The sequence below is a fragment of the Vidua chalybeata genome, chromosome 5, assembly GCF_026979565.1.
Source record: "Vidua chalybeata isolate OUT-0048 chromosome 5, bVidCha1 merged haplotype, whole genome shotgun sequence".
NCBI lineage: Eukaryota > Metazoa > Chordata > Aves > Passeriformes > Viduidae > Vidua > Vidua chalybeata.
The window spans coordinates 30,955,584-30,979,173 of NC_071534.1; the positions used below are offsets into that span (position 1 = coordinate 30,955,584).

At 40.6% G+C, this 23,590-nt stretch overlaps 1 protein-coding gene across 4 annotated transcripts in view; it reads right to left on the reverse strand.

Moving 5' to 3' along the window:
* Positions 1 to 23,590, reverse strand: part of SCUBE1 (signal peptide, CUB domain and EGF like domain containing 1) — a 189,263-nt gene that overhangs the window by 96,884 nt on the left and 68,789 nt on the right. For 2 of the 4 annotated variants that reach the window (XM_053943724.1, XM_053943723.1), the window contains exon 1: positions 16,868 to 17,218. The exons of 1 other annotated variant lie outside the window; for it this stretch is intronic. In XM_053943724.1, the coding sequence (XP_053799699.1) occupies positions 16,868 to 16,997 (130 nt within the window). In that variant the 5' untranslated portion in view covers positions 16,998 to 17,218. Of the gene's footprint in view, positions 1 to 14,495; positions 14,614 to 16,867; positions 17,219 to 23,590 lie in introns of those variants that run through there. One more of the 4 variants, XM_053943725.1, reaches the window with a different exon arrangement.

Here is a 23,590-nt window from a genome sequence, read left to right on the forward strand (position 1 = left end):
GATTCTATATGTGCTAATGCATATATAACCTATTTAAACTAAAAAATATGTTCTGCAAGAAAAGAAGGCTGTTCACTCATCTCCAGGTAACTACAGAGCATCATTTTGTAGTAGGACTAAACATGATCAAGATCTAAAGCTCATTCTGTCACTTTGTTTCTTACCAAATAAAAAAATCACTGCAAAGCTAAGGAATTCCTCAACTTGCCCCCATGCTCTCTAAGGTGGTTACAGGTGTCAAAGATAAAGATAAAGAAATAGAGTTTCCAGCTTCCTGTTCAGTTTTAGGGAGTCACTTCAGCTCTGGAAAGCTGAATATGAAGCAACATCCATAGGCAGCTGTACTGTAGTCCCTAAAGCTTTACATTTTCATCAAGATTTTGTGAGAAGAAAAATCCAATGGTCAAAGTTACTGTCCAACAACCAAATATCTGATTTCTACCAGCTGTGGTGACTTCCAGAAAAGTCACACACAACTTAGAACCAAAATATTAACAGTGTATTTGGAGCCACAGAGTCAACCACAGTTTCTCTCAAAAATAAGACTGTGGGTATATTTAAGTGGTACATTTACACACAACACAAGTTCATTTTAGGTGCAAAGTGTTCAAGCCCCAGGGTTTGTAGAGCCCACTTCCATGCAGTGTTGGCATGCAAGAGATAGTTTGTTCCTTGGGGAAGTCAAACAGGAAGGTGTGCACTTGGATGCCAGAAAAAGCACCACGGAGAGCAGCATGGATTTCAAACATTCCCAAGTTCAATACAGTCCCTTCTCCTTTTTCTTACAAAAACACACAGTCTCTGAGAAATAAAGTAATCCATTTTAGAACTGCAGTGGAGTCAAAAAGAATAAAATCATACTGTGCCTTAGAAAATGCTATCGCTTCCAAATGCTAATATAGCGGGATTTTACGTACCCCAGGAAAATACCGAATATGAAAGCCAAAATATATGTTTGCAAACTACCTTGTGAGGAAGCAATTCGATTTCTGATTAGAATGTGTTAAGATGTGTGTACTGTGTGGGGTAAAAGCAATGTTATCTGGAGTACTGTCATAACTAAATAACTACTTAATAAGCTCAGAGTGTTTGACTCCTCCAATCTCCTCTGTCTCCTTATTGATTATTTAATGAGTCTGGTCCTAGAGCTCATAAATTTCAAAATTCTTTCAAGTTTTTTTTTTTTTCTTTACGATCAAAGAAATCTTTATGTATCCTTCCCATACTGTGTCTCTTTAAACCATTGGCTTTTTCAAAATGTTTTTTTTTTTTAACACCATAATGTGATGTACACAGTGAGGTAAATGATGTAAGAATCCTTTCTGCCCCAAACCAGTCTGTAAATCTTCAGAAAAGCAAAGTTCATGGGTGCCTTTAAAAGGGGCACAATCTGTTTGTGCTTAAAAGAAAGTCCGCCTTTTTTTTGTGTGTGCAGAATAACAATGCCAGAATGTGTTATTCCAAAGAACTGTTGCCATGGTGATGCCATCAATAACATCATTTTCTGCATCCTTGTCCTTTAAACACATAAGGAACGCAACAAGCATTGGTAAATGTGAAAAAAGAACAATTACCTTTTCTTTCTCAACAGCAGAGGAAGCCTTTATTCACCTCATCAATAGAAAATTATGTAGAAAGGAATAATAAAGACTGTTACAAGAAGCACCAAGAAGCCTATTAGTGACAAAGGCTTTTTTTTTCCTTTCCATGAATAATTACAGCTCTTCAAGAAGAAATCAGCCCAGGCTAAGGACCCTTTGCAAGTTTTAGATGGTAAAACAAACATTTGACTATACAAGGATTTCCCTTTCATGTACCTTTCCAAGGAAAAACAACTAAAATCCGAGTGAAATGAGAGCGAGAAAACCCAGAGAAACATCTGCTGCAATTAAATTTACAGAACCCTGCTCTTTCACCTAAAAGACTTGTAACAAAAAGAGCTAGATTAGTGACAGAATCAATATAAATTTCAAGCCAGCAGGTTAAAGTTGTCTATAGTGGGAAACACAGGCTTTTAAAGTCACATAATAACAGGAAGCTATTCCATTCTGTACAGATGAGGGAAACAGGATTTCAACACTGGATGTGTTACCAAACAGTTGGAAAACACTGTTCAGTTTAAAACCTCAACAGCCAAAGCAAAATGGTAGATTTTCCTTCCTATACCAAGTCAGTTCATAAACAATGGAACCTTTACCAAAGCAGGATTTGACTGCAGGGACTTTTAAGAGTCATATATCAAATAAATAGGAAGTCCTCCTGAACCATTACACTTTTGTCATGACTCTGATGGTGATGTTCAAACGGAGGCCCTGAATGTGCTGCTTGGTGCTTTCTACATAAAGTAAAGGTCAATGTACTGTGCACTGGCTTGTTTGTATCTTTTTGACCTTTCTTTCTGAACCTATACTAGGGTCAGAGGCTAAAGGTGAGGATGGAAAACCTCCTGCTTCCTTCTCCTTGCCTCTAGGTAATAAAAGGAACACATATAAGAGAAAAGTGTGGAGGAAAGCAAGAAAGGAGTGATGTGAGTGGGAAATGAGGAATGTGCATGTCCCCCAGAATTAGACCAAAGGGCTAGTAAGGGTTAATGACAGTAAAGATACATAGCAGAAAACGGATCAGATTTAAAGCACTAACATGAAATTACTAAGATCATGCAATTCCAAGCTCTTGAGCTGAATTTGAGTGGTCTATGAGTAAAAGACAAGAAGTTAACCATATGGTCACATTTACAATGGAAGTTTGTGCTAGTTAGGAAAGAGAATTCAAGATGTTTGAATCTTTTCCTGCACACATGATCTTACAATGTCCTTTGACTTCTCACTGCTTCTCCTACCTCTAAAGAGAGATAATGCTTGCTCATTTTGGATAGCTCCTTCAGCTTTCCACTTGTCACTGTGGAAATCCTATAGGAATTGTGACCCAGTATAGAGGAACAACATATGGAGATGGTGGGAAACAATTATTTTCCTTTTTATTTAGAGCTTCTGCAATGTTTTAATGTATTCCGCTATTCACTTCAGTTGAAATGCTAACACTGACTGGGCTCTCTTTAATGGAAAAAGAGCATCCATATTCTTTCTAGATTTCAACATATTTAGGAATTGTTTAGAAAACCCCATGGAAAGGCTTTAATACACCAGCTGATGGTCTAACCCAGCTTATCTGAGGGGCTATTCACCAAATTCCCAGAAAACAACAATTAGCGCAATCTGTCTCTCAGTATCCAAACATTACTCTTTATCTCTTAAGCCGAAGGAATAAAAGACAAATTCCTGGAAGGAAAGGTTATGATTCCCTTCCCTTCTGACTTGCATGAGACTTGGAAAGAAAATGTCTGCTTTTTGTAATTTCCTAGTTGACCTTCATAGGCTGAAAGCTGAACACTAATTCCCAGTTTACCAGTCCCTCCGATCAACACTCCTGCACAGCTGTCAACAAAACAAACCAATTGTTTTGATGAATTGTTAAAAGCCTCTTGAACTCCTCTGAGATCATTTCAAGGCCACTGGAAGTTTATATGCCTAATTTATGAAGTATTAAAAGTGTACATGTGTCTTATTAAGCAAGAGTTTCCTAACTCTGCTGAGCTCTGTGACTGAAAGGACACTCAGTATTAACTGCTTGTAGGTTACCTCAGAACACATGCAATACATAAGGGTCACTTCCGTGTGATACCCTTCTTACACAGATCTGAGAAAATCTTCTCTAATTTTTATTCTGAAGAATGAAGAAAGCTACTGAGATATTTTAAAAGATATGCCAGTACTTATAACATTATTCTCCTTCACCAGTAATTAAAAAAAAAAAATATCTTCACAATAATCAGGCATTACCTAAATCACTCCTTTTTTATGTCCCCTGAATCCTCAGACAGAATTTCCTCCATTTGATCCCGTACAATTGTACATTTTTAAGGCAGAAGCAGAAGGAATGATGTACAAAAAAACAACAACAACAACAACAACAACAAAAAACCAAACCAAAACAAAACAAAACAAAAACAAACTTCCTTACGCTAACCTATTCTAAATACTAACAGCGCTTTTCAAAAGAGAAAGATCTTTCCATCTAGGAATTCCAATTAGGAATATCTGCAGAAAAGCCTGAAGATGAACCCTAACATCCATATTGGCCTGGACTGTCATGAAAATAAAGCCAACTATATCATACTATAATCTGATTAAAACTTCAGATTTTTATGGCCTCTGCAAGGATTCATTCACCTGTACATGATCACAATTTCCATTTGAAGGGGTGTATTTGCTCTACACTTAGATCACAAAATTATTTTTCAAATGTTCTCAAAGATGGCACTGAAAAGATTTAGTGACACGTTTTTTGGCCACAACCTGAAAAATGAAAGCTAACAAATATGTCTTACAGCTGCTCTTTCATCACCATGGAGGTAACAGAGTAGACTTTTTGTGACACATCTTTGCCAAGAAACTTGCCAGATCCTTGGCTGAGAGAAAAATGAAAGCTGTAAATTTTGTGAGCATTTCTCAGATGGAGAAAGTAAATGAGAGCTGGGTCTTAGAGGCAAAATAAGGAGCTGAAGGAGGCTGGACAGGCATGAAGGGACACTCAGTCATTGTCCCTGAGTCAGAGGCCTGCAGGGAATATGAGGAATAATGTTGGCACTCAGCACATAAGCAGTCAGCAGACAGGGTAACAGTCCATGCTGGAGAAGGAAAGGCAAGCCCCATCAAGGGAAGGAAAGCAAGGCTGTTTTTGGTGAAGTACTGGAAGTGATCTAGAGTGGATATGGAATAGGGAAGGTAGTGTGCTGAATAGACCAGTAAGCTACATTCCTTGCACCTAGAAAAACAGGAAAAAACACAGAAGAAAATACTGAAAAAGTAGGATAATGGAATAATAAGTGGAAAGGCTAGCAGACAGAAGCATTCACTGTCCAGAGCCTTCGGGTTCACCAGGAAAAGGTGTGCCACTAAATTTTCCTATATTCCTCAATGACAGGACATGACAACTGCTTACATGTCACTAAAGTTCTTGGCTTGACAATATGTATGCATTCCAAGATCTCCAATGCAGTTTCAAGGGAAGGCTTGACTTCATCTACTACATTCTCACTACAGCTCTGTGTGCCAAGGCTGCTTGTGGGATGACATCAGACTGAAAAAAACACAAGCATTCTTCTCTGCCGTTGGCATAAGGGCCATCATTATCAATATCCAGCAAAGCATAACACTGGAAACTCTGTACGTTTAGAAGCAAAGTACTGGGCAAACAACCTGTGATACAAACAGGAGTTTCAGGCTCCGCGGTAAGGTAAGATACTGAGATCAGCATTCTTGAGTCCTTATGGAGTTCTTTGTGGGTTTGACAGGATGTTTCTAACTGGCTGTGTTATTACCATAACTTGGAATTGTTTGTAGATCTGGATAGTTCCCACAGGGTGTGGTCTGTATGCCATTTTAGTACATGTTGTATTGTTTGGTTTGGGCATCACTCATGGGCTTTTTTCTACACTCATTGAAACAATGAAAGAGGCAAAGAACACATACTTGGGCCTGACTTGAAATTTAGAAATCCAGTTTGATGGTAATCCACATCCTAGAAAATTACAGGGTACCACAATCTGAATTAAACACAACATATGCAGAACAAGCTCCACCTACATCACTTGGCCAGCCAAGGAAGAGAACACAATGCTATTTGAGGATGTGCATTTACCAGATTGGAAATGCTCCCTCTTTGTTCTTCCAAAAGTGATGAAGAAGACTGGTCAAGTGGTGAGTGCCAGAGAGCAAAACTGGGACAACACCCCCTAAGCCTTTCAGAGCTGCTACAGGAAACTTTTCTTCTTCCCCTCTGACTGCAATTCTTCTGTGAAACTGCTTTTATGACCTCGCCTTCACATGTTGCTCATGCAGGTTTATAGGTCTGTCACATCTGCTAACGATGTATGTCCCACTCCAGACTAACAACAGTGAACTTCCCAGCACAAGGAAGCCATTCCACATGACTTATAACATGCTGCTTCACAATGATGCCACTGAACTTCCATCTCCAGCTTCATGGCGTGAGCAAATGGACAGAGATTTTCCTTCTGTTATGAAACCCTACTGGCAGCCACTCTACTTTCTCCCTCCACTATGGCAATTGCCAGATTTCGTAAGTACTGAGAGAGTTGCTGTTACTTTTGACCCTGACTCTTGTTTTCCAGGTCTTCTCTTTTGCATGCAAGTTCTACTGATGGCAATTTGGAAATAATAAAGACTCTAAGAGTGATGTTAGGTAAACCCATATAATCTTTTAAGTAAGTAGTACTTTTTAAGAGGCTTTGCACTAATGTGTTTTTCTAAGATGACATTTGCACACACATTCCTACCAAAGAGGGGTTTTTGATGAAATGTTGAGCAAGCTTAGATTGATAATTTAGAAGTGATTGCTCTTTGCATGGAATTTATGATGTTGCAAGAGCCTTCAGATCCAAAAGGGACACTACAACACAATAATTAATGGCAATCTTTTTGCTCAGCACAGAACCACCACTTAATTTCCTTAATGAAGGACTACCTAGGAAGGGGTCTCCATTTGAACACAAAACAAAACTTGGTTGAACTAAGCCACTAATATCAGAACAAAAAGGAAACTGGAAAATTATTTTGTGGTCCTTGATGACAAGTTATCCTAGAAGTCCCTGAGAAAGTGTATGGAAGGGCTTCTGAATGAAATCGGCTGTTTGGACAGAAAATTACACAGGTTCCTCCTTCTAAGATGGTGCAAGTCACTTGTTGAATGATTACTGCAGCTATTGGTTCATTGTGAATGTACAATAGATTAATTTATTGTCACTCTGTATAAATTACCCTTTTTGTTGTCACTGAAAATTATACAATAGGGGTTATGATAGCCTGACAGAGCTAATTAAGAGCAAATAATGAAAGCTTACTTTTTAATGATCACTTCTCCATAGATACCTTTTCAAGACAAACAAGAAGTGGACAGATTTGTTAGCAATGGAAAGTATTCTATTTTGTTTAATTCTGACTTCTTTGGCTCTGTAAGAACTTTTCAGAGTTTAAAATGAAGAAGTTAAGTAATTTCTTATACCCAGACAAGGTCAAAGGCCTCAAGTGATGAACTTCATTTTCTAGGAGTAAGGATAAATTAATATGCATTCCTATGCCATGCAGGGACAAAAGGAATCAGTATTATAGGGAGCAGAACAGACCTCCTGCCATCCAGGAGGTGGCACAGGACAAGAGGAAATGGCCCCAAGCTGTGTCAAGGCAGGTTCAGGTTGGACATCGGAAGAATGTCTTCACTGAAGGGGCTGTCAGGCATTGGAAGGGGCTGCCCATGGAGTTGGGGGAATCCTTGTCCCTGCAGGCATCCAAGGAATGACTGGATGTGGCACTCAGTGCTCTGGGCTGGTTGATTAAGGTGGGGATCAACCATAGGTTGAACTTGGTGGTCTTGATGTTCTTTTCCAAACAAAATTATTCTGTAATTATGACTGTTTTCAGTATATTCAGAAGATTTTTATCAGGCAGGAACTGATGCCCAGGAAGTCAGGGGCAGGAGGCAGAACTTCTTCCCTGGGCAGTGACCAAGCCCTGAACAGATTGTCCAGAGAGAATGTGGAATCTCCTCACTGAAGATACTCCAGACCCCTGTGGACATAATACTGGGCCCTGTGCTCTGGGCTAGCCCTGCTTGAGGTGAGGTTTGGACCCTATGAACCACTGTGGGCCCTTCCAGCCTGAGCCATTCTGTGATTCTCTGATTCCAAGGATAATAAAGAAGTTTGAAGAAAATTAAACAGCATTGTTTTCATAGTAAGGCCAGTTAAGTCAGTGATTTTAACTGCTACTTCTCACAGCAACAATACTGCTTCCCAGAAGTTTCCAAACCACTGCATTTTACATGAACAAACAGTAAACCCAAATTTGAGACTACTTAGATTACAGTAGTAACTCCAAAGAAACTAAGGCATGTGAAAGTGCGAAATCTGTGTTTTTACAATCCATCTCAAATAGTTTCTGTCTATAGAAGAAATGTAGTCTCTCTTTTTTTCCTTGCATGGTTACGGGGGAGAAATAAACTCCGCCAAAAGTCAGAATCTCTTTTGGACACACAACATCAAATGCAGAGACAATGTTTCAGTGCCTCAATTCCCTCAGCCTTTTAAAGAGAGCTTTTTGGTGAGCTACAGCTTTGCCAGCATGATGTTGGATTAATGTATTTTGAAAGACAATTGAATATGTTCACCGTGCTGGAGAACAGTCTTCTATTATGTTAGTTTTATGTCTCACACACAAAAATCGTTCCTCATATCAAGTCTGAATCTATTAGTTCATAACCATTACCTCTTGTCCTATTGCAACAGGCTCTGCTAAGACCTTTGTCTTTCTTATAACCACCCCTTAAAAGTACTGAAACACTGGCAATAATGTCTCCCTAGAGCCTTCTCTTCTCCAGACTGAACAACCCCAACTCTCCCACCCTGTCTTCACAGGAGAGGTGTTCCGTACCTGTGATCTTTTTTGTGGCCTCCCTCTGGACCTGCTCCAACAGTTCCATGTCATCTAACACACTTTGAATACCATAAAGATGCAAAAAAAAGGCTTGGACATAATTTTGAGAAAATATGACTGAATATTCCTATGACCAAGAGATTATAAAAAGTGCATGTGGATTTGTGTTCAGGTGTCTGACTAAGACAACTGCCTAGTATAGGACAACCAAAGAAAACATTATTTGTTTCAAAGGAGTATAGTTGTTGTGGGTTTTTTAAAAAAACAAAAACAAACCCAAAACAAAACAACTGTCCAGCATCGAGGCTACTCTGCTTCACTTCAGTTAAACCACTATGTTCTTGTCCTGTACAGCGTACAACACTGAAGAAAAAAAGCTCCTTAGCAAAAGATTTCGCACCTAGAGATACAAATTATAAAATACAGCAGAAAAGCTGACATCTATTTCATTCACAAAGTGCAACAACTACATCTGGACCATCTACCAATGCTTCCTCACAGACTTTAAATACTTTCATCCTACTATTCTTAGTCTTCCCTGCCACCAGGACCACTGGTGACAATTCATGCCATGGTTATGCTTCACCTTTAGGTTTTCACATCAGTCTATGCAAGTACCAAGAAATGCATGTATCAATTATCTCTTCAAGCTGCTGCCTTTGTTTTTGGAGGTATGTAGAACATTTTTCAGCTTCTGGCACTGCACTTTATTAGAACAAGCAGATTATCTTCATGATCTGCCCTGTACAAAGCTGGAAGTGCAGTACTGAAGGTGTCAGGTTTGCTGGCTCAGCTGGCTGCTGTCCCCAGGGACTGCAGGCCAGGAGCACATGATACCCAAGAACACAAAATGATTAGAACTACCTGGATGCTGAAGGAAGTGGAGGACAGAGAAGATGGATGGCATGGAAGGTTTCTGACCCTTCCCTCAGGACTCTCCCATGTGAGAAGTGGGGTGAGCCCTTCCTCTGGGCAGCTGCAATAAGGGCGCAATGGGAAACATGAGCTGAAAACTCAACAAATAAGAGAATCCTGGGAGAAAAACCATGACAAAAACTAATGGTAATGCTTTACATTGACAGAGTGAGTACAGAGCTCTGAAGTATATTTGACTTATGTGGCAACTCCACCAGTGAATATCATAGGTAGGGCTTCACAATAATTACATGTCTTTGCAGCTCACCTGATAATGATGCTCAATCAGATCCCGAGTACTTACCATATAACTGCTGTGTCATTTAGAAGATGAGGTAGTTGTGTAATTTGCTGGTATTTTCCAGGGCTAAACCCTACTATTACATGGTGCAGCTCTTACCACAAATCATCACCAGTATGGTCTACACAGATGTTGGTTCTCAGCTATAAAATTCCATAGGATTGAAGACCTGAGCAATAATGCAATAGATACTTCTAAAAATGCTGTTAACGCCCAATGTACATCTGTATTTTAAAGTAAATGCCCATGAATTGTATTCCCCTTTTAGGCATGCTTTTAATGAATTTCACTCAAGACAATTTGATGGCAAAAGTATTTTGCTGAAATGGCAAATTTTAAGCTGGAATTACATATTATTTATGAAAATAAGTATTTGGAGAGTATGTGAGTAAGAATTCACACCTGAGTGCTAGCCATGGTGGTAACATAAATCGTGAAGATAAGGCTTCTAGAGCATGTAGATATAAACTGAAAAATTGAGTAATCAAACAACCTTTACCTTGTGAGTGAAGGCTCTGAACTGTAACTACTGGAGAAACTCTTATTTTCTGCTACTGCAAGATTCAAGGTGTGATACTGATAACACTGGATTGCAATTAGGCCACTGAAACCAGCCAAGATCAACTTCCTTCACTAGCTATCACCTATAACTAGCAATGTGTCTCCTAAAAATGATAAAAAACTTCCATCTAAACTTTTTTTCAAATAAACCAATGAATTTTGGTCTAAAAATGACACCATTTTTCCTTGCAACCATTTAAAAATACCTCCCCACCAGAAATGAAAACAAGAACAAAATTAAAGTGCAGAGAAAAAAAGGCCATGGGAATAGGTCTACCTTACAGGCTTAACTTGAAATACTGGAATATTACAGTTGTTCACAAAATGGTAGGAAGCAGAAAACATGCTATAATTTTTAAGAGTCAGTTCTAGACCTGAAAGTCCAAATGGCCTTTCTGCTAGGTATTAGGGAAAATTTCTGGGGGTGTGAGACAACTCCTTCCAAACGTTGGCTTGTCCAAGTCCATGCAAATTTGCTTTCAGGATATGGCAGTGTGTCTTCTAGCCTGGAGATAGTATCTTGAAGCAAAAATCTTGGAAATTTGAGTTTATTTTTTGTTGATGTACCTAGTGCTCAACACAGGCACACCAGAATCCAGTGAAGAGATAACAGTATGATTTAGGGGTTGGAGCATTTGACCTGTGAGGAGAAGCTAACAGAGCTGGGATCATTTAGCTTCAAGAACAGAAAGCTCAGGGGGATCTCATTAATGTGTACACTTGATTGTAAAGGGGAAGTAAAGAAGGTGGAGCCAGACTTGGTGGTGCCCTGTGACTGGACAAGAGAGAATTCCACTGAAATATAAGAAATTTAATTTTTCTGTGGCAATGTCATAGTATGGCACGCTTGTAACATCCCAATTTTTCAGCTAAGGATGGAAAGGCTAGAAAAGGGTTGTGACTGAGTCACTGTCTCTGAATTTAAAGGTGACAGGAATGGCTGTCTGAGGTGCAGCATCTAAGGTGTAGGCTGTGCAGTCTTCAAACAGAAAAGCCAGCTGGGGAGAGTTTTAAAATAATTTGTATGCTATTTTGGAATTTGCTTTGTAAATAAAATAAAGTGGAGTGAGAAAGAACTTTACATAGCACCCTAGCCTGCAAATGTAAAGAAAGGGAATGCATACTTAGAAATCCTCCATTCTCCCCTTATATCCCCGTCTGAACTATGAACTATCATTGTGTCAGGTGAATCTGCTGTAAAAGTTTGTAAAAAAATTAACTACTGAGCCAGAGAGTTGAGCTTCAAGGTCCTTTGAGAACAGTTTTGGTGTCATGCAGCCTGAGATATTTTTTCCATGTTCATTCAGGGGAAACTTTAGAAGCACTTACATAAGCTAAGTGTCTTCAAACAATTTAAAAAAAAAGTCTGGACACCTTTTTCTCCTGCCAGTTCAGTGCTGAACTTCTCTGAAAATAGATAAATATGGACTAAGAAGCACAGTACATTCTTTTGACTTCATTATATACATTAATTTTGAGGTTCTTCTAGGATTACAACTGCAATCTAGATTCAGAGAACACTCTTCCAACACTGTCCAACCACTTTATGCACCTGTCTACCTGCATATTTATCATCATGACATCAGAACACCAATTACAGTAACTCTTGGTGTCATAAAATTGAGTAACATAGATTGGAAGGCTACTTTAAAGATCATTTGTTTAAAGTTTGAAAGTTACACTGGGTCTTGCTTTGCTGGATCTTGCTTTCTCAAAGATACCTATTTATCAACACAGCAGCTATGTTATGCTTGGTGAAATGTCTTTTTTAAACATTAGAAAATTAATTCTGGGGATTTTTATGATAAAATTCTCAGCCATTTGTTATCCAGTATTACTGATAAGTTCATGTTGATGACATTTGTCACCTGTATTTTTGTCACCTCAGCAATGTGCTTTTATTACAAAAAAATTTAAGTAACGGAATACACCAAGTTACCTGTGTGGAGGAGACACTGATATAGAATCACCTGAAGAACAATTATTACCATTCTTCTTTCCTCCACACTGCAGATAATGATTTTATCATCCTTTATTCCCCTGCTCACTACAACCAGTGTTTCCCTCTGTGCATCTAGTCAAACACAAAACAATTGTGCTTGGTTCAGCTTTACCTTCCAACATCTTTGTTTTCCATGTTTATCAAGTCAGTCTGAAAAAAATCCAGTCTTCTTACAATCCCCATGTTTCTTATGCCATTAGGTGATCCCAGCTATGACTGCCCTACTGCTCTAATAAGATATCTGTATCCCATTGTGAAATACTCCACTGCTTGGGTAAATCCTTGGCTTTAACACAATATGAAAATTTGTTGAAATTTCAATATAAGTAAGTTTTCACCAATTTAAACCCTTTCTATATTTTGCTTCAAAAAAGGATAGAGAGAACTTTGGCATCCAACCCCAGCCAGGTCCCATTCCTGGGAGCAAGGGGATGCCCTCCCACTGCCAGAGCTCCAGTGCCCCTTGCTTGTTGTTAAGCTCTGCTTGTGGGGTGATGAAAGTCAGAGTTAGAAGAGATCCACAAAAATATATTTGCAACGGGTACTCCTAACTTATGTATTAGATCCACACTTCCCCGCACCTGATGCTGCACTGGATTCCCAACCAGGAAATAGGGAGAACTGGTGTCCAAACCCAAAATTTGGAAATTTTTCCTTTATCACCACATAAATATTTTTCATTAAAATCAGAGTTATTTATGCCTAGGACTACCTGTGCTTGCACCAGACCTGGTACAGCCAGAAGAAAACACTGCCAAGACCACAAACTAACCCAGCTCTCCAGGGATTCCTATTTTGCCATAAGGAGTGGCTTAAGAAAGCAGTTTTTTAAAGTCAAGTTATGAGCCCCTGTGGACTTCCTGCTTATTTTATGAAGGAAAAATTCATCCTACCTCTTTACCATATAACTCAACACCCATAGACAAGAGGAAAAGCTTTGAGAAATTTACAGAAACTTCTCCGGGAAAATTGCAGAATCTTGTACACCTTGCTTGTGCTGCTGCATGTCCACTAAAGAAAAAGATAACTCCCTAATATTTTGTCCTGAAGAGATCATTCTAGGAACGAAATATAACAGTACACACTGAAAATACAACATTCATAAAACCCTGAGCAAATATTTGCGCTAATGAAGGTTAAGGAGTTGGCAGTTCTGAAAACTGTAGTCCTCTATTTATTGACGGCCTAATTTCAATGCAGGCAGCTGGAGTGGAAGCTTCCCTACACTGGCCTGCCAATGCTTTCAACCCTGACCCAAAGAGACCCTCTCCAGAAGCAAGAAATAATTAATTCTTTATGCTTGTTCAGCCCTGGATTTATTTCAAGCAAGGACTGCCAATTCCACAGAATCTGTACACAGTTATTTTATAATACAGTCTACAGTCAGCTGGGATGTGAACCGAGACCACCTAAGTCATTCCATTAAAACAACACATGGGAGTAAAAACAGAGGGCTGGGAGCAAAAGGCCAGAGCTGTTATCCACTTCAGCTTATTTTTGTAATTGAAAGGTGGTTGCAAAGGAAAGGAAAGCAAGTTGAGTCAAACTTAATAGCCTTGAAAATTACATAATAAAAATTAGGAGGGAAAGTCAAAGAGCACTAGAAAATGGTTTGGACCTCTATATATTTGTATGACCCATTCTTCTAAACACAAATGTTCCCTGTCCTTTTTATGGAATGAATTGTTCTTGATGTAGGAATTCACTTGCTGTAGGCATGTTGAGTCTGATGCAGTATTCACTAGTAATGAGATGTATCTCCATTTACTGAGACAGTGACTTATCAGCTCCTTTTTTTTTAGGCTAGCTCTCAAAATGGATGTGTCAGTATTCCAGGATCTAACTTCTGCATTCTGCTAAAGGAGTAAAATTTTCAGAAATTACTAAGCACTCTCCTTCTGAAAATTAGTGCATTTAATGCCAGACTGTGGCCAACCAGACCTGCAGGCACACTTGTCACTGCTGGAAATCCAAATGGCTCCAGTCTGAAGCCCCACCGCACTTTTTTCATTAAAGCTGTTCACAAAACTGTTCAGTAATACTAGAGACTGTGACAAAATGCCTGCATTATACAAAGTGCATCTGCATCTCCAACATAAATTTTAATTTATGCTTTCTTAAATATGCAAAGAAAACAGACTTTTCCTCTGCTAAGGATGAGGAGTTTCCTCACATCATGCCCATGCAGTCTGCCTTAGGAACACACCTGCTGCTCCAGAATGCCAGCTGGGAACACAGTTCTTGCATGAGACTTATTCCTCCTGGAGTCAGAAGTCCATTTCACTACTGACATTTGTGAAGCACAGCCTTGTCTCATGATCTTACTAACAGGGGAAATAATGCAAGCAGTAGAAAATATGAGTTACTTGCAAAAGAATTTTTTTTATCATTTGTGAAATCTATTGCTTTTAAAATAGGTAATTCTTAATGTATTAACTAATTTTAATGTATTATACCTAACTAAATCAACACCCTTCAGTAGAACAGCATGAGTAGAAAAAATCAAGGAAACTAAAAAAAAATCCTCAGTGGTTATGTGTTTAATTCTGCTAAATTCAACATAAAGATGCATTGGTAGCAGCAGTGTTGGATTAATGCCATAACTGTTTTTGTTTGCTCAGAAATGTACAGTTTAGATGTGATTAAAAAAAAAGAAAATGACAATTTTAATTTTGAATTTTTCAGTTCACTTCTATAATTCCTTTCTTCAGAACTGATTAGGGCCATAACAGAGGCCCTAATACTCTGTACCACAAGCTACTACTACATGCCGAACATGGCTCCATTCATTTTTCGTCCTATGATTTTATTTCACAGAAATTCAGCTCTGCTTATCTTTGACCAACAAACCACACTAATGTCACATCAACTTATCTTTATGGAGTAAAAGTAAGTATGCTTCTAAAAGTTTGCATTACAGGACCTAAATTGTAAAAGGGTAATTAAAATTTATTTCTGTAATTGAAAAAGGGATTTGTCAACACTCCAGTGCATCATTTTTAACAACACATTTCCATCCCTGTTATTCAGACATCCTGACACAGTTGACAAGTCTGCTACTTGTTTTTTCCACCTCATCTCAGCACAGAGTTGAAGCTTTGATACTGAGTCTGCTTCCTCTTGCCTCACCTCACACCTGTACCAACTTAATGTCTCAGGAAAGCAATAGAACTGTAGAGCACGCTGCAGAAAACGGTGTGCTTATATTGCAAATAAGACCATAACACCAGAAATGCAATTGTTAGGCAGTACAGCATGTTGGAAGGAAGAATTACCAGCAGCAAAGACAGAGAGAGGGCCAAAGAAGTAGGTCTGCTTGTTCCCTGTCACTGGACAGAAACCATCACTGCATCTTCTAAGTCAGGGAGAAAAATGGAACTTTTTATCCTACTAAGTGCAACAGAATTAATTCTTCCTAATAGTGGTTTAGTAGCAACCCACCTACATGAAACAGAACTTTCTGTCAATTAGTCTGTTTGGACAGAGGGAAAGACAGTCACAGAGTTTTTTTCCAGCTACATTCATTACTTTCTTTGAAACATATTTGATGCTTTTACTAAACAAGCCCTGCTTTAAGTATTCAGAAATCTCTCTTATGCTTCATATTTTGTATTTTCCCCTTGCTACATCTTCAAACACATAACACCATGTAATCTTCAAGCAAGCAAACTCCCACTATTTCTTGTGGCTCTGACAGACATCAGCATGAAGGGCTCTGCATCTCCTGCTGGCCCCCAGGTTTGCTGACCTATTCCAGCTATGGATTGCCCATGCCAAGGCTGGACCAGTGGATGCAGCCAGATTAAAATGGGGGGTTGGGGGGGGACTGTGCAGATCATGGAATCATGAAAGAAGACCGTGTGATAAGTTAGAAAAGACTCTTTGTTCATCAAGACAGAAAGGAGAAGCCTTGTGTAGATAACAGAGAGCCAAAGGAGAAGCCTTGTGTAGATAACAGAAAACTGCCAGACAGAAACTAGCTAGTATGTTGATTACTTAAGCTAGTTGTGTAATTAGAACTTAGGTGCATATAACATATAACCTTATATGGAAAAGACCATTACAGGGCCGTGGACTTTCACCAAGGAAGAAGAGAGGAGCCTTCGTCAAACGACCACCAGAGAGTAGAAGACGACCCCCTAGCAACAGAGGGCACAAGCGCAGAGTACACCCAGAGATACTGCGGCCCCAGAAAAAAAAAAGGATAAAAAGACTGCGGGAAGGGGGAAAACAGTGTGTGAGCCGTAGGCGGAGCGGAGACTCCCCGGCTGCACCCAGCGCTGTTTGCTTGCCATCGCTTGCTGTAATCAATAAATTTCTGATTGACTCTTGAAAGGCTGAACAAATTATTCGCCTCTATTTATAACAATCTGGTGCCGTGATTCGGATAAGGCCTATCCGTTGGAAGCTCCTCACGGGGAGGCGCCCTCGCTGCCTTGGCAGTGAGCCCCGTTCAGGAGACCTCCTCCTGGGACCCTTACCGACGAACCCAAATTCGGTGGCAAGCAAAGAATAGCCGGCAACCCCTTAATCTTTGTGCACGAAGTCCCGGGCGAAGACACAGGACTGTGTAAGTACCTTTCAGTGGTCCTTCGGGGTTACTGAGGTTGCTCCGTTCAGAGGGAGCGGGGCCCGCTCGGTTGGGGTTGGGATCCCGGAGTGTGATGAGTGAGACGTCTCTGTGAGACGACGTGAGTGTGGACCTCATAGTAGTGCGTTTCCCACACCCGGCGACGGGCTGGGCCACGAATTGAGGGAAGCGTAGAGGTGTGTGTGTAAGAAAGCACTCCGGAAGATGGGACAGAGGAAAAGCAAGCCCTCTGGTCCCATGGGTAGGGGAAACCCTGTAAAGCTTCCCCAAATTCCTCCAGATAGTCCATAAGGACTAATGATTAAAAATTAGGATGCCTTCCCCTCCGGGAAAGGACGAGGTAGCATACAGACCTACCCGATTCCACCCCTCCACCCTACATACCTCCTCCCCCTCCACCCCTACCTCCACATTCACCACAACGTCCCTCTGCCCCGGTTCGGAGGGGAATGAGGTGAGAATGAGGTGAATGTTGAGCTCCAGGGGAATAACCAGCGGGTAACTAGAAGCCAGACTAGCGCGGCTCGGGGAGGGAGAAATCGCGATTTCAGTGTGTGTGTCCCGATTGCAGTGTGGTGTGCCCCAGTTTCGGTGTGGTGTGTCTGTTACATCCGGACGTGCGAGGTGGGGGTGTGTGGGTGGGTGTGTGTGGGTGTGTGTGGGTGTGTGTGGGTGTGTGTGTGAGTGAAGCGCGGTGCGGCTTTACTAAGATACAGAGACGCGGCGCGGCGGTGCCGGAGGGCGCATGCGCGGGGCAGTTCAGCTACACTATCTGATGGAGCGGGTGGTGCGCATGCGTAGTACAGGCTGTCCCTGGCGAGCGGGGGCAGCGCGCCACGGGGCTTAAGTCGGGGCTTGCAAAGTGCTTTAGGCGCAGCCTAGCTGATAGCGCAGCGGGCGCGCGGGCACAAGCCGCGGTTTGAGGAGCTGCTTTGAACGCCGCTAGCTGATAGTGCAGCTAGTGGGAGCGTGGTACAAGCTAGGAGTTACAAGCACCGCTTACAAGCATCGCTAGTTGGTAAAGAGCTTGCAAAAGTAGCCAGCGAGCCCGGCTGGGCTAAGAGTTAAGTGTTTGTTAGACAATAGCACTGCCCTTTAGTGTTAAAAGCTGTCACTGGGAGATCCTTTGCATTACAGGGCGAATAAAGGGGGGCATGAATGTGTGTGAATGAGAGGCGGGCTGGTTACCCCAGAACTGCTAAGCGAGAGCGGTAGTCTCCCATGCTGCGTTTCCGTCTTTTTCGCGAGAAAAGCGGCCAGTAAAGAGATGAAGTGAGTGATAAAAAGAGTGAGAGAACCCGCCCTGGGACTGGGTCTCAGAGAAAGAGTGGGACCCCTTGGTGGGGGGGGGGGGGGATAAAAGGTAATTAATTAGAAAAAAAAAATAATTAAAAGGTAAAAAGAGGGTTTTCTTGGCATAATCTATTGGGGAAAAATAAAAGGTAAAATGTGTAGGAGGGGCCCCTAAAAATTCTGCTGGATTGAGGGATAAGAATGCCCAAGAACATCCAGGGTTGATTAAACCTGCTGGATTGAGGGATTAATATTCCAAGAGCATCCAGGGTTGATCAAACCTGCTGGATTGAGGGATTAATGTTCCAAGAGCATCCAGGGTTGATTCAAACCTGCTGGATTGAGGGATTAATGTTCCAAGAGCATCCAGGGTTGATTAAACCAGCTGGATTGAGGGATTAATATTCCAAGAGCATCCAGGGTTGATTCAAACCTGCTGGATTGAGGGATTAATATTCCAAGAGCATCCAGGGTTGATTCAAACCTGCTGGATTGAGGGATTAATGTTCCAAGAGCATCCAGGGTTGATTAAACCAGCTGGATTGAGGGATTAATATTCCAAGAGCATCCAGGGTTGATTCAAACCTGCTGGGTTGAGGGATTAACATTCCAAGAGCACCCAAAATTAAGTTTGCTGGGTTGAGATATTAATATTTGAGAGCACCCAGAATTGAATAAAAATTTTGCCGGTTTGAAGATAAATCTGAGAAGATCTCGAGTTGGGAACAACACAGCTGGATTGAGGGGTATCCAAGAACACTGAGACTGGCCAGGGAAACCTAAAAGTGTAATAAGTGTGTTGAAAAAGAAAAAGTACCTTGTTGTTGTAATTGTTTTGTTGTGTGTGAGAGTAAGTGAAAAATAAAGTTAAGTGAATGTGGACAAATAAAAGTATATGTATGCATCCTGCCCTGTTAGGAAGCCTCACTGTACTCCCCCAGTGTGACCCACAGACGCAGGTTACGATCTGATAGACAAAAGGACTACAGTTGACCATTAGAGAGTAACAAGCCAACCCAGAAACCTGAAGGTCACCTTGAAGAAAAACTGATGGACTCAGTGTGGGTAATCCAGATTCACCAAGAAGGGGAACAGAAAGGATACACTTACCCCTTGGCTGATAATTATGGAGTAGTGTGTAAAGAAATACATTGTGATTGTTATCCTTTTGTGTGCTTTGTTTGTAAAACTTGCCAAGAACAGTGGTGAGTCCATTGCCGCAAAGGAAAGCCACCTACTGGGATTTGCTCCAGCTGCTACAAGCTAGAGCAAGGATTAACAAGAATCATATTAGAGTTAGGGGAATTGGAGAATAAGTGGGTAAGGTTCAAATCAGAAGAGTGGTGGGAGGTTTACAGAAAAGGGGTTAACCCTGAGAATTTTTGTTTCCACCTGAATGAACCTGCCCCCTTGTTGCCCATATTGTAAACCGGTGTTGTCAGAAAGAGCTGAAAGAAATCCCGTGTGACTCATCCCCAGTCAAAGATAAGAACTGGGAGCAGTATAAGGCTAGAAGGGGAAAAGGGAATGGATGCGCTGGAGAGTACCGCTGCTGCCGAGAAGATGGTAATCCCCGCGGCTCGAAGCACCCGAGTCGGCGGGCGAGGCAGAGGGGAAAGAACCAGGCTCTTCCCAATCCCAAGTGGAATAATGCAGAGATACTCCAAATACTACCGACTGGGTATTAATAATCTCCCCAAAAGTACCGACTCAACCACCCCAGGTAGACAAAAAGGGCAACAAGCTAAAAGGGAAATGGTAGGAAATTATGAGTTAAGTACAAAACCAGGACTCCATCCTCCTTGGCAAGTTATCGTTATTGTAATTCTGATTATGTTATTACCAGGAAGATATTCTCAATTTTCACATCAACCCTTTAAGTAGATATTAACCCGAGTAGATAGGAAGGAAATTCAAACTCAGATATCGTCCAGATCTCCTAGTTTTACATCGTCATTATGCACATTGGCCCCCATCGATGTGTCCAGCATCAAATCCAGGAAAGGGATATTGCAATTACCCCGGGGAATACTTCTGTGGGTATTGGGGCTGTGAAACAATAGCATCAGATTGGTCAGTAGAAGGAGATCAATGGCTTACTGTTTCTTAGGGACCCCACGGCTGTAAAGCTCCACAGAAGGACTGGTCGGGCGGCATAGTCAATCAAGGGAATTGTCAATTTGTGTATCTGAATGTAACTAAACCATCAGATCCAAGATGGACAGTAGGATGAACATGGGGTTTTCGGTACATAAAACCCAGTAAGAAGGAGCCTATCCCACCAGATACCCAGCTAGTAGGCCCTAAACCAGTAATAGCCAAAAATAGAGAGCCAGGTTATGTTGAAATAATCAGTAATCAAAGTAACTCAGGAATAGAAAATTCAACTAGTGATAACCAGACAATAATATCCACTAGTGAAGATTCTCGATTTAACACCCTTTAGAAGCTAGTAGAGGGAGCATACCTAACCCCCAGATTACAGAACATTGTTAGCTTTGTTTTGATGTTAAAACCCCCATTTTATAACACTGTTAAAATAACTAAAAAAGTTTGATGAACAAAATAAAGAAAAAGAAAAGGGGGGATTGTGATAAGTTAGAAAAGACTCTTTGTTCATCAAGACAGAAAGGAGAAGCCTTGTGTAGATAACAGAAAATCCAAGGAGAAGCCTTGTGTAAGATAACAGAGAGCCAAAGAAGAAGCCTTGTGTAGATAACAGAAAACTGCCAGACAGAAACTAGCTAATATGTTGATTACTTAAGCTAGTTGTGTAATTAGAACTTAGGTGCATATAACATATAACCTTATATGGAAAAGACCATTACAGGGCCATGGACTTTCACCAAGGAAGAAGAGAGGAGCCTTCGTCAAACGACCACCAGAGAGTAGAAGACGACCCCCTAGCAACAGAGGGCACAAGCGCAGAGTACACCCAGAGATACTGCGGCCCCAGAAAAAAAAAAAGTATAAAAAGACTGCGGGAAGGGGGAAAACGGTGTGTGAGCCGTAGGCGGAGCGGAGACTCCCCGGCTGCACCCAGCACTGTTTGCTTGCCATCGCTTGCTGTAATCAATAAATTTCTGATTGACTCTTGAAAGGCTGAACAAATTATTCGCCTCTATTTATAACAACCGTGTGAGAGTGCACACAAACCAACAGCTCTCTTTCTCTCGCCCCCTGGGAACAAGAGGCCACCAAATGCAGGGAGCAGGAGCCAGGATGAGACAAACAGGATGTGGCAGTTCTTGAGACAAGAGGCTGCAGGCCTGAAGGGCTCCTCTTAAGAGTGCCTGCATGCATTCAAGATAGACAAGGAGAGTGTCTAAGAGGGATCCACTAATGGTTACAAAGCAGACAAGCCACACCAGGCTTGGGAAATCCCCCTGAGCTGGAAGCAGTGCAAGGAAATATCATGTGTGCCCTGCTCTTCCTCTTCCCTAGGTACTTAAGACTATTACTGGAGACAGCTATTACAGCAAGACAGGCACATGTACTCTCATCAAGTACCACTGTTCTTGTTATCTAAGAAGAGTCCCTCTGGCATGTTCCCTGTGGCCTACATATTCTGTTTTTTTTTCCCATTATTAACAGATTATACCATTCCAGACTTTTCAAGGATAATGTAGAAATTATTTTACTCATAAGGCAATGAGACATTTCTTAAGTCCTATTCTTTTTAGCTTTTCTGTTGCTAATTCCACAGGAATAAACTAGCACTCACACACTTGCATTTTTGAATCCCGTTTACTCTTACCCAACAGTTTTTTGATTGATACAAATCACTTTTCTAGATCATTAAGATTGGATGAGCCTCATAATAAAGAATGCAAAGTTAAATGCAGGTATTTGAAAATACCAGCAAATACTTTTTTTATAAAGGCTAATTTGCAAGGGTTAAAAATACCTCTAAACCAATTTTTGCCATTTAAAATAAAATTTGGGTTGCAATGGAGTTTTATTTTGTAATTTAAAAGGCAAATTTCATTTCAATTTACTTAGTGGGGGTTTAATTGCCACTGAAACAAATGTGTCCTGCTCCTTGCTGCCTTAGTAGACCTATAATAGGATTTCACTCGTTTGTTTTTCAAGTGGAAGTAAGCTTATGTTCCCAGCTCTTACCATGAAGTTGCAGCACAGAATTCAAATCAAATTCGAGGGCAAAAGGATGCATCTGCACTATTAACTTTAGGCATCTAATACCAGTGTTCCCGGGACCTTCTGGAGATGTGCAGAACTCAAGTGCTCTGAATCACAGCTTCATTTGAGTTCATAGTCATTCCTATCAATGACTTGAGCATGAATGTTAAAGCTGCAGAGAACCTCTTTCCATCATATAAAGGATCCATTCATAGGGGAGAATGGCTTTGTGCCTTAAGGCTAAAACACTATTGAGTTTTGTTTCTTTTAGGTTCAGTGGATATTTTGCAGTTTGCTTGGCAAAATGAAGCATCAACAATTTCATTTAAAGACAATCAAAATAATTTTTTTAACTTGCAGATATTTTAACCTTTCTCTCCCCAAAAAATTGTACGTGTATTCATTTCAAATTACTGTTTCTCTGAGAAAGTTTTGTGATTTCTCAGTGGATTTGCTTATCAGTCCAGATATAAACATGATTTTTCAACTAATGAACAGTTTGTCTGTGTGATCTTGCCCAACCAGTTAGTGAAGGCTAGGAATCCAGTGGGCTAGGAATCAGGAGGCAGCATTCTCTCTCTAGGAGCCCACTGAATACCAGGCTTCCTTGCCCATAAAGTAGGGATACACATCTTTTGTCTGGCTGAATGAAGAGTCTCAACCTCTCAGTCTCTCCCTCTCTCTGTATAGCAGTTGACACAATGGACCCAGACCTAAAAGCTATTGTAATACAAATTAAGACTACTTTCCACAAGCCCTTCACCAGTGCTACCTAAATATACTTTTTGGCTACAGTACCATCCACAAAACAAATGCACTGCATTAGAGATTTTCACCACTCGTGCTGCAATTACCACAGTGATGCAACTCTTTTTAGACCTCGGTGGTATAAAAAGAAAATAGCATCATCTTGTTCAATGCCAGCTCCTCTGCTAAAATATTCATCACCTAAGTGATAGATATGTGCTTTTTCGAAGTGTAAAATGCAAAAGCTTTGCCACTGGCAGACTACGTTCTTATTACGCTTAAACCTGTGTAAAACAGCCATAATTATCAAGAATGAATAGCCAAAAGTGAAGAAAAAATTCAAGAGACTGTAAGTTTTAATTCAAGTTATGCACAGAACTTGTTAAAAAGAAAACTAAGAATACCTCATAACTGAAAAATGCAAGCCTGAGCATCTAAGCTTTTCAAGTAGCTGTTACTTTAAAATAAAAAGCAGTCATAGTTATAAAAAACAATAATGAAGTGATATTTATTGTTTTTACCTGTTACTA